Here is a 14,647-nt window from a genome sequence, read left to right on the forward strand (position 1 = left end):
GAATAATTCAAACAAACGAGAAACACATTATGCTGACTGACCTTTTATAAAAGGACACAAAATTCCAAGTACTTATTTCTAAATCATTTTTTGCTAAGGGGAAGATAGACTGGTGATTCTTTTGCTCAGAGGAGACACAAGCCAAGCACCGTGCCAGTGTTCATGTCTGATGGACAAGGTCTTCTTTTTCAGAGAATGCTTGGAAACACTTCTCTGTGCGGCAAGAACACCGGGCAGACACAAGCACGCACACTGCATTGCTCTGGGCATATATGTAGCTGTTCTGATGTGCTCCTTTCAACGGATTCGGTAGCCACGTGGGTAAGAGGAAAGGGCAGAGCCGTGGAGACCCTGGTTATCTGTGGTGACAACCATGATTTTCATCACTGCGAAGCTTCAACCTCTGGGACTCTTCAGGATGTGCTGTAGCTGGGAGGTGACTAGAGAGCTATGTAGGGCCATCCAAGAGTGTAAAGGGTTCTAATGAAGGTAATTCGTTTCCCAGGAGTCTGAATTCATCCATACATGAGCGGAAATCCATGCAGGCTTGCTGGGTGCCCGAGCCTCCGCTTTCCTAATACTGTATTTCCTTCCCCACGTGCAGTCATGCTTCCGTTCAGAGACTCACTTCTATTACTGATTTCCAACAAACAGTTCTCTACAACCTGCGGAGGCCAGAGATTCTAGCAATCAACCATATCATTGATATTTGAGTATTTTATCTCCGAGTCCCTCTTCAAGGCTCTGTGATGGAGCGGTCACGCAGAGAACACACCTAGATGGCATTTCATGGAATGGACGTTAAACCACAGTGGTGACGACTTCCTGGAGTGTGTGCAGAGTTCTGCTCTCACATCACAGCTGCAGGGGCGTGGCTGTGGGAGGAGTACACCAGCCCTGCTTCCCAGTGCCAGGCAGCAGAAGGGACTCCAGGACGCCGTGTCCTAGGAAGCACTCTGGGCTGTTAGTGAATGGCTACCGCGGCTTCCTCCAGAAAGAGAAGCAATGATGCCGGGGGGGGGGGGGGGGGGGGGTGGGGGGGGGGAACGGCTTTTCTAGGAACGGAACCAAAATAAAAGGGGAGGCTGTAATTTCATTTCCGTACTTCCTGCCAGGAAATACCTGTCAAGTCAGAAGTGAAGAAGACACAGCGGAGTTGTGACATGGAAAGGCAGGGCAAGCAATCAGCCTGTTTACCCACGAGACTCTGACCTGGCAGCCCCACTGATATTCCTGATGGGGGAGCCTGTGTGAAGTGACTGGACGGGCCCTTTTCCAGGCACGGCTTGCTACTTCTTTTAATGTACCTTGATATTCCAAAGTGAGTCCTTTGGACTGCACCTTATCAAGCTGGACTGATTTCCCTAGGAGAACCCCGCTTGTTTCTCTGTGCCTCTGTTTAGGTCACAGCTGGCTTCACAGAAGAGTGTACATTCCCATAAAGATGCTTAAGTACCTGGTTTTAAAAGGGAGCTAAATATGAACAGTTGAAGAGATCAGGGCGCTAATCTGTAAGCTATAAATGTTCACATTTAGCGACAACACCACGTAGAAAGATGCACCTTCAAGACACTTCTGGAGCTTGGACGTTTTTGCTTGTCTTTCATATTATCAGTAAAGGAAAGCTATAAAAACAAAATCAAAAAACCAAAATTCCCAAAGTCCAAAATGCAAAAGGCTCAAGCAGCCCTCACTGAATTTGGAAAGACACAGGCACTGCTGGGTGAGGCTGAGTCACATGACCGCTGTGCGGGCTGATGGTGGGGACAGCAGTTTCTGAAAGCATTTCCTAGCGTGGACGAAAGAGACCGTGGAAGTGGAGTCACAGGCACTGCCGACAGCACAGTGACTCAAGAGGCCAGCTGTGGACACGCACGGTTTTCCAACTCTTATCTGGCCACGAAAGCAGAACACCAGAACAAACTGTAATCAGACACTCTGGTGAGAGGCGAGCGCGGCTAGAGGAAGACTCAAGGGAAGAGAAAGGCTCTGTCTGGTACATGCTGAGGTGAAGAAAATGTGGACACTGTTTTATACGACACAACACCTTCCATAGATACTTCTCTCTCTCTCTCTCCTCCCCCACCCCCCGACACAGAAAGCAACGAGTTTAATGGAGGGCTGGAACACGGAAGCTTTAACACCCCACACAGATTTTCCAATGCACTCAACACAACGCAGCACAGCCAGGTTGAATAAACCATTTGATAAAAAAATATCTTCTTTTATATGATAAGGACAGCTGAAGAGTCCCGAGAGCGCTCTTCCACTAGTTCACCCCACAGTCCAGGAAGAACACAGATTCACTGGGAGCCTTTGGTCTCTTTTCTTGCTCATATGCCTTCTTTGCTTCTCCCGTGACGATTTCAGGCTCAAACCATCTTCTAGTCCCCGGGTGAGGTGTCATGATACTACTGGGGTCATGTCCCACAACTGCAAAAAAGCAAATAAAATGCCAAGGATGAGTTAAGCTGAAACTGTACTGAGCATGAGCAATACTTAGACCAGCCTCAGTTCCAAAGTGGGGCTTTGCTTTCTTCCCAGCTATCAAGCCAGCATATATAACACTAGCCCGACTTCTACGTAAGGGCAGCTCATGTTGTTCCAGCTAAGGAGCAGAAAGGCAGACCGGATCCACCGAAGGGGAGAGGGGCCAACATACCCTGGACATGCTTTTCCACAGACCCCCCAGATAACTTTCCAAACAATTATCTAAGACATCAAAAAGGAAGGGCCCAGGCCTCAGGGTTTGGCTGAACCTTTCTTGATGTCATTTCTAACAACTTTGTCCTGTTCCTGCCCCCAAAACAGGACAGGATGCCAGAGTCGGCCCCTCTGTCCTGGGCCTCTGCTGTAGCCAGGAACCCACGTGGCTTCAGAGGCTTGGATAAACACACCTGGAGTATTCATCTCAGCAGGAAAAGCTCCTGTGTGACTTGGTGACTGATTCAGGCCTGCCTTCCAAGCCCCACTCAGTTCAAACCACCTGCTTCAGAGAGCTTCTCCAGCAGCCCTTCCCTCTGTAGATCCTGGGTACTGTCGTTCATGTTACTCCTGTGACTTCTCATAGGCAACTTCCTGTCTGGTGTGTGCTTATATGTGTGAAAGTCACAGGACAGCCTCCATCACCACTCCTCAGGAGCCATCCACCTTGTCTTCTGAGACAGCATTGCTCACTGAGACCCATGGCTCATTGCCTAAGCTCCACTGCTTGCTATCCTCTGGGGTACACCCGACCCTACCTCCCCAGCTCTATGACTAAAAGCATTTGTTGTCATGCCCACATTTCAATGCTCAGGTCCTTGCAGGCACTTAACAACTGAACATCTCCATAGGTTCCTAGTATTACTGGTTTTTAAAGACCATATCCTAAACAGATTATCCCGCAAACCAGAGCGATGAGAGCAGAGTGCCCTCGACAGCACTCATGGGTAACCTCATGGGTAGCCCTGCAGATCCTCCAGTCTGTATACAGAGCCCACAACAGGAAGTTTAACAAGATGGCACCTTACCTTAATCACTTTGTCAGTCCCAGCAGTTAGCAGCCATCCCCTGGTGGCGTCAAAATGCACATGCACAATGTTGTGCTTGCTGTCATGGAAGGTGGCTGTGGGTGCGCGTCTGGAAGGGGCAAGACCAGAGTAAAAGGTAGGAACATGACTGACAGGGATCCCGGATGACGTAGCCTAACGGCTAACACTGCTTCACTGTTAGAAATGTTCCTTTTCTCTCCTGGGTGATCTGTTACTCGTTTTCATTACTCATGTAGTGTGTGTGGAAGCGCACAGTAGAGCTCAGAGGACAACTCTCTGGAGCCGTTCTCTCCTGTCAGGATCCAGAGACTGAACTCAGGTGGTCAGGCCTAGGCATGAGTGCCTCTATTTACCGCCACTATTCACCAAACCGTCTCACTGGCCCTGTTACATGACTTTACAAGGATAGTGAAGTAAACGATTCTTCTGGTCTCCAGAAGAGGAAAGATGAAAGCCCCCAGGGTCCTTCGGGAAAGCGTTCTGCTGTTATAGAATCTAGGAAAATCTCTACTTGTGCTTTGGAGAAGTCTTTCAAAGACCACAGTGCCTCTGGCAAGCCTGTGCTTAGGAGGAAGGGATATACTCTAGCTTGGCCTACTTATTTTAAAGTATTTTTATTTATTCTTAATATGCCCAAGACACCACTGTTTATCTAACTAAAGACCATCTATATTTTCTTCCTTTTCCACCGCTGTAAAAGCAAATAAAAGTTTTAAAAATGGAATTCTAAAGCTTCACTAAGTGAAACCTATGTATGAATGTGTGTGTTTGTGTGTGTGTATACGTGACCAAGCACCATATTTTGTTTTTGTTGTTTTTTTTTTGGTTTTTCGAGACAGGGTTTCTCTGTAGCTTTGGAGCCCAAGCACCATATTTTAACATACATACATCATTGCTTGCTCTGTGTTCTTGCCCTATGGTTTTGCTGCCGATTTTAGTGAGAAGGCCATTGGCTGCCTCGGCACTCTACAGGCAGGTCTAGAGTGCTTGCCAGAGACAAGGCAAAAGAGTCCGAGGTGGAGCTGGGCAGGCCACGCAGAGCCCCTCATCGTGGTTCAGGGTCTCTAGACTGCTGTGAGTGCCCAGAAGATGACTGTCTCTTGGCTATAGCTGAATCTACTGGGAAGACTTTCAGTAGTAAAATTATCACTGTAAATGAGTTCTGCTTAACTTAAAATTTCTTAGACTCAGATCTGTCTTGATAGAATGAAAAGCTGAACCTGACCATCTCTACGGCGTTCTGCAGTCTTCTTCAATAATTAGAGCTCTCATTAATCTCATCATGTGCTTGAGTGGGCGAATAATCGGTGCACATGAACAACCACTTCGCCAAGGACGTCTCAATGTGTATTTGATAGGGTGACGTGATCTGGCTGTACCACAAAGGCTGGGAGGCTGGTTATCCTGCACTCACTGGGGGCAAACTTGTTCCTGTGCATTCTCTTAGTGTCTGGGGTAGTTCTGAATTCTCAGAGGTATTCCTTCCAGATCAGCTAAGGTCTCAGGGTACCAGGCAGAATGTACCAGCTGAGTAGTGGGCACCTGGAACTAGTTCTGTCCTGGAAAAATAGGCTTAGCTCTTCCCAGAACCTAACAACTGCTGGAGCCTTTTACTGATCCCACATCTGTGAAGATGCTTGCCTGGGCACCTAGGCAAGCCCTGGTCTTAGCTCCCCTGGGAGAGTCTCAGTGGCTGAGCAGGCAGCTTTACTCGAGAGCATCTGCTACAGACACATGTCCCGAGATTACTGAGAGCCCAGTGGGGAGTTCTTTGAGCTTGTCTCCCTTCACCTGTCTCTCTCATGGTCACAGAAACCTCTTGGTTGACGGGGCCTTTACTGCATGATTCGGTCTGGACGACACCCCCAGCGAGCGAGGCAGTGTCTAGCTCTGGAATGGGACTCCCAGGCTGGGCTTTGTCCACAACCAGGAAGGGGCAGGGTGTGGGACTTACTCTTCGTCTGTGATGGCTTCGTGGCAGCTGTCGCAGACCCGGACTTCAAACTCAAAGCCCATGAGTGGGATGGAAGAGCGCTTGGAGCTGCACTTGCCGCACACGGCCTTCCCACATTTCCGGCAGTGGTGCTGGGGGAAGGGAAACAGGCTGTCATGCCTCTGGCCTGGAACACTCACACACCCACTGCTCTCGGGTGGACACCAAGCCAGTGTCCCAGAGCTGTCCATGGTAGCATAGTCTTACAATCCCAGCACCAGGGAGAGGCTGATGCCAAGTAACCGAGTATTTAAAGTCAGACTGGGACTTATTTGTGTCTTAGGTAGAACGACTTAATTTATGGTTGACAAAGGTAAACCAGAATACTTAACATGATTTGACTGTAGTATAAAGTGCTAAAAGGATTAAAAGACCAGTTATCCCTCAGTAACATACTGAATACACAATATACATAATACCATACCATACCACACTGCATACTGCACACATAAACACACACACACACCACAGCATACCACAACACAACAGTGTCCTGAAACCCACCAAGGGCACCTGGGTTTCTACAACTTTTAATTTTGGTCTCAGTTCAGAGTGAGGACTTGTGGGCAGTGTGCCTCCCCTCTTCTGTTTCCCTTTCTTCACACTCTTTGCCTATCACTGCTGTGAGCTTCACACAAAGGAAGCACCCAGCGGCCAGATCTTAAAGCTGACTGAACTGAGGAAGAGCTGCCTTGAGAGATGACAAATCTGATGACTTCTGATCCGGCCCAGTGTCTTAGACTCCAGCAGTACTCAACCCAGGGAACCTAACATTTCATTTCCATGGGGGAAGACCAAACCATAGAAGAAGAATTTGAAAACGCTGTGTTATAAACAGATCGAAACAACTAAACCAAGTCAGGGGGAGGGAACATGAATAATTAAGAAGCAAACATCCTCATGTAATTTCATGGTTTGGAGCCAACACGAGTTAATGGGACACCTCTAATATTAAGGATGCCTCAAGAGATGCCCCCAGAGTTTTAAAACTGTACCCTCAGGCACTTAGAACAAGCCACTAGGAAACCCAATCTAGGAGGGCGGGGCTGCCACAGACACTTAGGTGCCACAGGTATAAAATCACTTTGTCAGCTATAGCTCCTACCCAGAGGGCTACTACTCTATGACCGTACGGCAGAGTCCCTCCCAGATAATTACACTCTAGCAGGACACATATCACCCACCTGTCTTAGGCCAATTTTCTTACTGTCCCACATTTGCTTGAAGTTCCAGAAGAAAGGCTGGTCACACTTCTGGCAGGAATCACTGTCCAACCACTCAGGGGTCTTGCCAAATAAAACAAGAGCAGCCACAGTGAGAGACAGTTTAACAAAGGAACCATGGGCACTGGTTAGATTTCCAGAATCATGACATTTTTTTTTTTATCAGAAACAGCTGATTCCTTAGTCAAAAGTAGTTACAGAAGGTTTGCTAATTGCCAGGCCCCGAGGATGGGATACAGCAGTGGATAAAAAGAACCTAAAATCATAGAGACTGTCATTCATTAGGGAAGATGTCAGGAAATACTATTAGCAATCAAGATGCCTGAGGGTTTGAAAGCCTAAGGGAAGCAGTGAGGAAGGGTAACAGCGGCTCTGGCAGGCTAGGGGTTGGTGAGGTAGACCACAGGCTCTGATGCAGGCTGGGGGTCTTTGTAGAAGGCACATCAGCTGAGACCTGAAGCAGGAAGGGAGAAGAAGAGGCAGAGGGGGCTGTGTGCAACTTCAGCACGGCTGGAAGGCAGACCAGAGGGGAGGTGGAGCTGGGGGGAGTGGCAGGGCCACACTCTGCAGGCTCCTGGCCACCATGCTGAGAACTTAAGTCCTATTCTCTAATGACACACCATGTCTAATTACACATATATGTCACCACACCATAATTAGTCTAATAAATTGTCAGATAGGTTTTAAAAGTATGTTCTGCTTAAAGGCATTCTTTAGCAGATTTTGCATGTGTGTGCTGTCTACATCTTACACGTGTACAGGTGCATACATGCTGAGAACATGTGTAAGTGTGGGTGTCGTATTGGGGATTGTATGTTAAGTAAGGACTATCACTGAGCTACAGCAGGTTGGGAAGAGCTCAAAATGGTTCTGGGGCAGAAGGTGGAGACAGAACTAGACTTGCAGTACAGCACTGTTTGTGCAAACACCACATATTTTGATACACACACCCATACATTTCACAGACACTAATTCACTCAAATATACACACACACATCTCACAATTACACACTCACATGCACACACATATATACTACCCTCCCTCCACCCCCACACTCACACTTATACATCACATACATTCCACACACACATACACACACACTTACACATACAACAAACATCTACACACTCTCACCACACATTCCACACACACCTTCACACATACACTCACACACATATGGGTGTAAAATGCACCACAGTGGGTGCCTATGATGAGGGATTCAGAGAAGAAATCAATACATTTACTAGGATTCCATTTTTGTTAAAAGAGTTTCTGTAAATGTAGAGAAAAACAGAAGGATGGAGGTTTGCCAACACGGAGTCTTTGTTAAGTCACAGATTTTGTAAATATGGTATTTCTTGATGAAGGTACTATGATTAACAGACCTGTTTTCTAGTTGTTAACGAGTATTTTCTATCTTTTCTAAAAGAGTATGTACTATATCTAATAATACGTAAGCAACTGAGCCCATCAGATGTATAGACAAACACACGTTTAGCATCTGAGATGTTGTGCTGACCTGCATCCAGATAAGCAGGTTCCCCTTGTCTGCCCCACACTGTCTTCCGTCTCTGATGCCTGGCTGCTGCTAACTTCCCATTAGCACTGACACACACAGCAGCCTCTCACACCCAGTCCACTGTTACTCCTGGTGTTTCTTAGCCTGTAAAGCCCATGACTCTCCTAGTAATAATAGTACGTGCAGGCCCACTGAGCCAGTCCTAACGTCCCTTCCATACCCAGCACTGACATTCTGCCTTCCCAGTGCTGACTGTAATTTCATTACTTGTATCATTTACTAGTACTCTGGACTTTCTAAGTCTGTCAGCTCTCCAGGTTAGAACAAACTTCTCTATTGTTAGCAGCCCACAGCCCCTGCCATAACTAGGAAGCAAGTCCCATACGCGTATGAAGTATGGCATTTGTGAAAGATGGATGGAACCATTCCCACTGCTCATCAGAGCTTCTAATTAACAAGATCTTAAACCCATCAGCAAGAGCTGAATGTTCATATATATGCATGTCAAAATGGCTCAAAGCTGGCTCCCAAACGCCGACTTTCATCTTTGGAAACAACACTGTTATGTTCCTTTGGGTTGTCCTTCCACTAAGAAGAAAGGCCACAAAAGCCAGGCCTGGGTCAGGCCTGATTGTCCCTAACCCAAAGCAAGCCAGGACACAATCCCTAGCACTAGGGGAACCTGCTTCCCATGACCAGCACCAGCCTTAAGGATCCCCTGCCAGTACACGGATGGGCCAAGTGTACTTTCCAAAAGCAGTGTTCTACATTTCCCGGCCTCCTACCACTAAGGATCATTTTAATGAGTTACTAATAGAACTCCTGTGGATTTATGATTCCACAAGAGAAAGCCGCAATCTTCCTAAGCATTTAATTACTGGCATCTGAAGGCATTACATTATGGGTTACACCAGTGACTTCCTTGGGATGAGACTGGGGTGAGGGGATAGAAAAAAAAACTGAGGAGATTTTGTCTTTATAAAGTGTGCTTTTTAAATTTAATTCTCACACCCTGTAAGAAATAAATGACAAGATTGCTGGTTGTCAAAGCGAAAGTTTACCCGGAAAAATTCTAGGTCAGCAGGAAATGGTTAACTTCAAAATGCTCGTCAAGGGAACAGTCTGTAAACATATAAATTGTTAAAATGCTTATAGATTAAAAAGCAAAGTTAATGTTAAAAGTGTCATGGTAAAATTTAAATCTGTGCCGAAGAGGACAGGCATCATGTTTGGGGACTATTAAACTAAGGGCTCCGACCCCTCAGCATTCCCTGACTTAAGACATCATGTGTCTTATTCCGCGCTTTATTACTACAGAAGCAGCAGGAGGGCAGCAGAGACAGCTGCAGGCCTCCCCCGAGTGCAGTGCCATTCACTTACCTCCTGCCTTTCCACATCCATGTTCCAGACGACAATGCCACCGTCACCACCACACGAGATGAGCTGCCTTGTGTGCTGTGCATAGGAGAGGGCTCGGACTTTGTCGCTGTGGAAGAAACCAAGGGTTGGAGCCAGTTCGGGAACAAATGAGATGTTCCACAGCAGAAAGGCCACAGAGTCAGACAATACTCAGATTTGACACTGAGCTCTGAGGAGCTAGGCATCTCTGCAGACTCTTCAACATGCACTGGCCAGACCTAAAGTGAGTTTAAATGTTGCCTTAGCCTTCTCAGGCCCACGAGAAAGTACTCTGGGTCAGTTACCCACACTCAAATAACAGATGATTACTGAACTGATTAACAGCTTGCTGATTCTCCCTTAAGAGAATTTATGTGTCACAGTGGAAACCGGTGCATTTGCTGGCTCGTCTCTGAAATGCTTGTATAAGGCAGTCCTCAATTGTCTCTACCCTCCTTCCTCCTGATTCTCTCCATGAAATATCAGCTAGCTACTTTGGTAATTATTACAATTAAAGGGAGTGGTTAAGACTGTTGGTGTGTGTCAGTTGTGGCAATGTAGACTTGTAACTTCAGCATGTGGGAGGGAGAGGCGCTAGGACCAAGTCCATTGTCCCTTTACTTTTAAAACTTACTGAGGAAGCCAGAGAATCTTAGTTTAAAGCACTGATAAAGTATTTATTGTATTTTTAGATTAAAATGAGAATAATAAAACAGATTCATTTGACATTTGCAACGAGGAATCGATTCCATTTGGACATTTATGCATATTAAGTGGAAAAATTTTTCAAAACAGAAAAAAAATGTGATGAGAAAAAGCCAATGTTTGATGTTCTTAACATTGTTTCTACTGAGAGACTTGGTCAAATATGGTATTCTCAGCTTCCTACTTCATTAAAATGTTGTATCGCACACATTCCCTAAAATGGTGTGCCTTTCATTATCTATGTTAAGGTATTTATTACTGCCTTGCTTAGATAGCCAGTGTTCCTATCTCAGCAAGGACCCAGCACGGTTGATTCTGACTTTGCACACTGAATCACTACTCAGAAAAAAATATAATCTTCTAGATGATTTATGTCAAAACTCTCTCAAGAGATTTCCCAGAGAGGTCCTGTGATGTGTTTACCTAATTGTATTCTTTATTACTAAAAAATTGAGAGTCAAATATCGGAATAAGAACCTGAATGACCACAGAAGTGGCTGAGAAGCCAGCTGTGACATCTTATCTCTTCTGCTCCTCCCTCCAAAATCCTGAGATCCTCTCTAAGCCCTGCCTTACTACTTCCTGTCTCTTTATCTGTCCTCACTCCTCCAAAACCTCTATGGTTAATTTTGGTCGGCTAGTGGCTAGCTCTGCCCTCTGATTCAAAGCAAACATTATTGTCAGAATGCAATCAAAATATCACACAACAGTCCTGGAAAACCATAAATACCAGGTCCTTCCCCTTAAAATGCAATGCTATGTACAACTGCATGACATTTTACTATACAACTGCATTGCATGTGTTACTACTATTTATAGAACCAAGGACTGGGCTAAGACCAGCAGCACAATGCTACTGGGATGGGCGAGGCTCTACGCTAAAATCTAGCATCACAAAAGGCAAAACAAAATAGATCCGGGCATGGTGCCTCATACTGGTAACAGCACCGAGAGGTTGAGGCAGGAAAACTGCCATGAATTTGTGGCTGTGGGATGGGCTACACCAAGTTCCAAGGCAATCTAGGCTATCTTGTAAGGCCTGTGAATTCTGTAACTCTTTACAGGCTACAGATATTCTTTGTATTACTCTGTTGTTTGTTTGAAGGTCAAGTCAGACTTCCAAAAAGGATGGCTTCAGTTTGAAAACACTGACATTGTGAAGAACAGCAGCTCCCTTGTCACAGACCACTGAGTGGCATCACACTGATTAGACAGCATTTAAACTGTGCAGTGGACTAATCGGGATTCCCTTAGATTATGGAAACTCACTTTGTTCTGGGGACAGATGGCATCATGAACAGGCACCACTAAACCAGGATCCAGCAGAACAAGAATTACAGCTCACTCGGAACAAAATGACCACAAATTGGGGATGTGTTGTCTAGAATCCCATTGATGTTTTAATGTTCTATTTTCTGGATATATAATGATGTCTTTCCTCTTCTGTTAAGCCATGTCTAACTTACAATCTAGTAAATTCTACTTTTATAATCTAAAACAAAACATTTAAAACCAGTCAAACTTACACTATCCACAACTGTTATCAAAGCTGTTAAGACTTCCCTTAATTTTCAGGATAATACAGCTATTCAATGGGTTCTACAACAATCAATCCACAGGGAATGGGGAGATGAATCAATCCAGAAAGTACTTACCACACAAACATGAGGACCTGAGTTCAGGTCCCAGCACCCTCATAAAAAGCTAAGTATGCTTCCTAGTGCTGTGGAAGCAGAGACAGGAGGATCCCCAGGACTCTGGCCAGTCAGCCTAGCTGAGTTCTAGGTTCACAAGTGAGAGACCTTGTCTTAAGAAAGTAAGCTAAAGCCGGGCAGTGGTGGTGCCTTTGCACGGCCTCGTCAGGAGCCTGCTGTGAAAGACTCCATGGGAGCAGCAGCGCACAGCCTTACTTGTGTCCTTGGAGCTCGATGGCCGTCCCTTTTCTCCCGCCGATGTCCCACATGATGACGGAGTGATCGGAACTGCCCGAGAATAGCACACGCTGGACCGGGTCCCAGCAGAGTGCTGTCACCCCCCCTGAGAGAGCAGACACAGCCAGGTGTTAGTTGCAGAACAATGTCCTTGCCACAAAATGGGATCTTGAAGGGATCAGGACCCACACAGTCTCTGACTTAAGTATTTGTTAAATGAATGGGTACATAAGCCCCAGAAAAGAAAAACTGCTCCCAAAATAAAAAACTCAGTCTTTAAGCAGCCGCATCCATTGAAATATATCATAAAATCAACTACTATAAACACAGAAGGCAATCCACTGGTGTAATTCTAAGGGAAATATCGCATTATTTAGAAGTATTAACTGTTTCTTCTTAGCTATTACCTGCTCCTCACCCTGACAATAATAAATGAGAAGAAAATGAGAATTAAAATGTAAATTAGGTCTCTTCCTTTCTTGACACATAACAACTGTACATGTTTGTGGGCTTCAACGTGACATTTTAATTTAGTTATACATCAACTAACAAGCAAACCAAAGGAGTAATTAGCATATTCAACTCATCACACATTCCTAAGTGGGAGTATTCAAAATCCTTCCCAGCTATTTTGAGAGATACAATACCATCTCCTAGTAACAGCTACCTGCTGTGCAACAAAGCATCAGAGTTTACTCTTTCTAACTGCAATCTGGTACACACTGACCAACTGGGGACCACTGACCTAGTCACTACTTCTATGAGGCCAACTTCCTAAAATCCCATGGGAGATCATGTGGTACTTATTTCTGTGTCTAGCTTACTTCATTTAACACAATGTCCTCTAGTCCATCCAACATGGTTGACAAATTTCACCCTTTTTATGGCATGACAGTGTTCCGTCATATGTGTAGGCATATAACATTTCCTTTATAATTCCATTCATAACACATTAGGCTGTTTGTTCCCATTCTTCAGTTACGTGAGGAATTCTACAATAATGGGAGCAGCTATATCTGGTACACCGACTCTATTTTCTTTGAATATAACCTTAGTACCTGTATCATGTGGGATTTTATTTTTTGTTCATTTGTTTTGAGACAGGGTGTTACTGCATAGCCTAGCCTGGCCTCAATCTTTTGATGATCCTCCTGGTGTTGTCTCCTGAGTTCTAGGATTATAGGCATGTATCACCATGCCTGGATGTAACTTTAGTTTTTAATTGTCTGAAGACTCTCCACCACACTTTCTATAAAGGCTGAAATAATTTACAGTTCTCCCACCAGTGTGCAGTACCGTGTCCCACAGCTTTGCTCCACGTGCTACCATGTATCAATACCGTTTGTCCTAGCTAGGATTTCTGCTGCTGCGATACAACATCAGGACCATGACCTGCAGAAACGTGGGAAGAGAGCTATTCTATCATCTTCCACTCTGTCCTCAGTCCGTCACTGAGGGAGGTCAGGACAGGAACTCAAGCAGAGCAGGGACCTGGAAATAGACCCTAAAGTGGAGACCTTGGAGAAGTGCTGCTTAGAGCATACAAGGCTGCCAGCCCTGGGCAGCATTGCCCACAGTGAGCTGGGACCTCCCACATTAATCATCAGTCAAGAAAAGGCACACTGGCTTGCTCACAGGACAGTCTTGTGTGGGCATTTGCGCAGCTTCTCTTTCAGAATGACTCAGGCTTTTGTGAAGCTGACAGGAAAGTAGGCAGCATGGCACTGTACCCGCCGAGAGAGGCTCAATCTCTCTGATGATGAGTGACACCGAGCATCTCCCTTATAACCGCTGGCTATTTGTACGTGTTTATTTGAGAATGCTGTGGTATGCTTTTATATTTGGATATTAGGTATAATTAAGGACAATATCAGAGGTAGAAACTGTTTCTTTGGGAACTTGAGTTTACAATTCCTTTATAAACCAGTTATACCGTAAGTGTTAGTATCCTGGTCCTACTTAGCTTTAATTGTCAACTTGACACAGTCTAGAGTCACCTGAGAGCAGATGCCTCAACTGAAGACTGTCTAGATTGAATGGGCATGTCTGTGGAGGAGTCTCTTGCTTGTTTGTGCAGGGTACCCAGCCCATGGTGGGGACAGTATCTCTAGGCAGCTGGTTCTGATTAGTACACAACAGCTGGCTGAGCATAAGCCAGTGAGCAAGCCAGCAAGCAGCATTACTTCAGTTTTGGCTTTAGAGTCATGCTTGGGTTCCTGCTCTGACTTCCCCCAGTGACGGACTGTGGTCTGGAAGCGTAAGTCCAACACTTTCCTCTCTGAAGTCAGGATGCTGTATCACAGCAACGGAAAGGGAAGCAGATCAACACTCACCTGTGAGGTGA

General features: G+C 45.6%; 1 protein-coding gene across 1 annotated transcript in view; it reads right to left on the reverse strand.

Annotated features, from left to right (window-relative positions):
• Window positions 1-1,045: 1,045 nt before the first annotated feature.
• Window positions 1,046-14,647, reverse strand: part of Wdfy2 (WD repeat and FYVE domain containing 2) — a 128,422-nt gene continuing 114,820 nt past the window's right edge. Inside the window, exons 7-12 of the mRNA XM_057786281.1 lie at window positions 12,283-12,409; window positions 9,650-9,755; window positions 6,711-6,812; window positions 5,488-5,618; window positions 3,513-3,621; window positions 1,046-2,433 (exon numbers count right to left, since the gene is read on the reverse strand). Coding sequence (XP_057642264.1) covers window positions 2,404-2,433; window positions 3,513-3,621; window positions 5,488-5,618; window positions 6,711-6,812; window positions 9,650-9,755; window positions 12,283-12,409 — 605 coding nt within the window. The 3' untranslated portion in view covers window positions 1,046-2,403. The remainder of the gene's footprint in view (window positions 2,434-3,512; window positions 3,622-5,487; window positions 5,619-6,710; window positions 6,813-9,649; window positions 9,756-12,282; window positions 12,410-14,647) is intronic.

This window comes from Chionomys nivalis, chromosome 12, assembly GCF_950005125.1.
Source record: "Chionomys nivalis chromosome 12, mChiNiv1.1, whole genome shotgun sequence".
Taxonomy (NCBI): Eukaryota; Metazoa; Chordata; class Mammalia; order Rodentia; family Cricetidae; genus Chionomys; species Chionomys nivalis.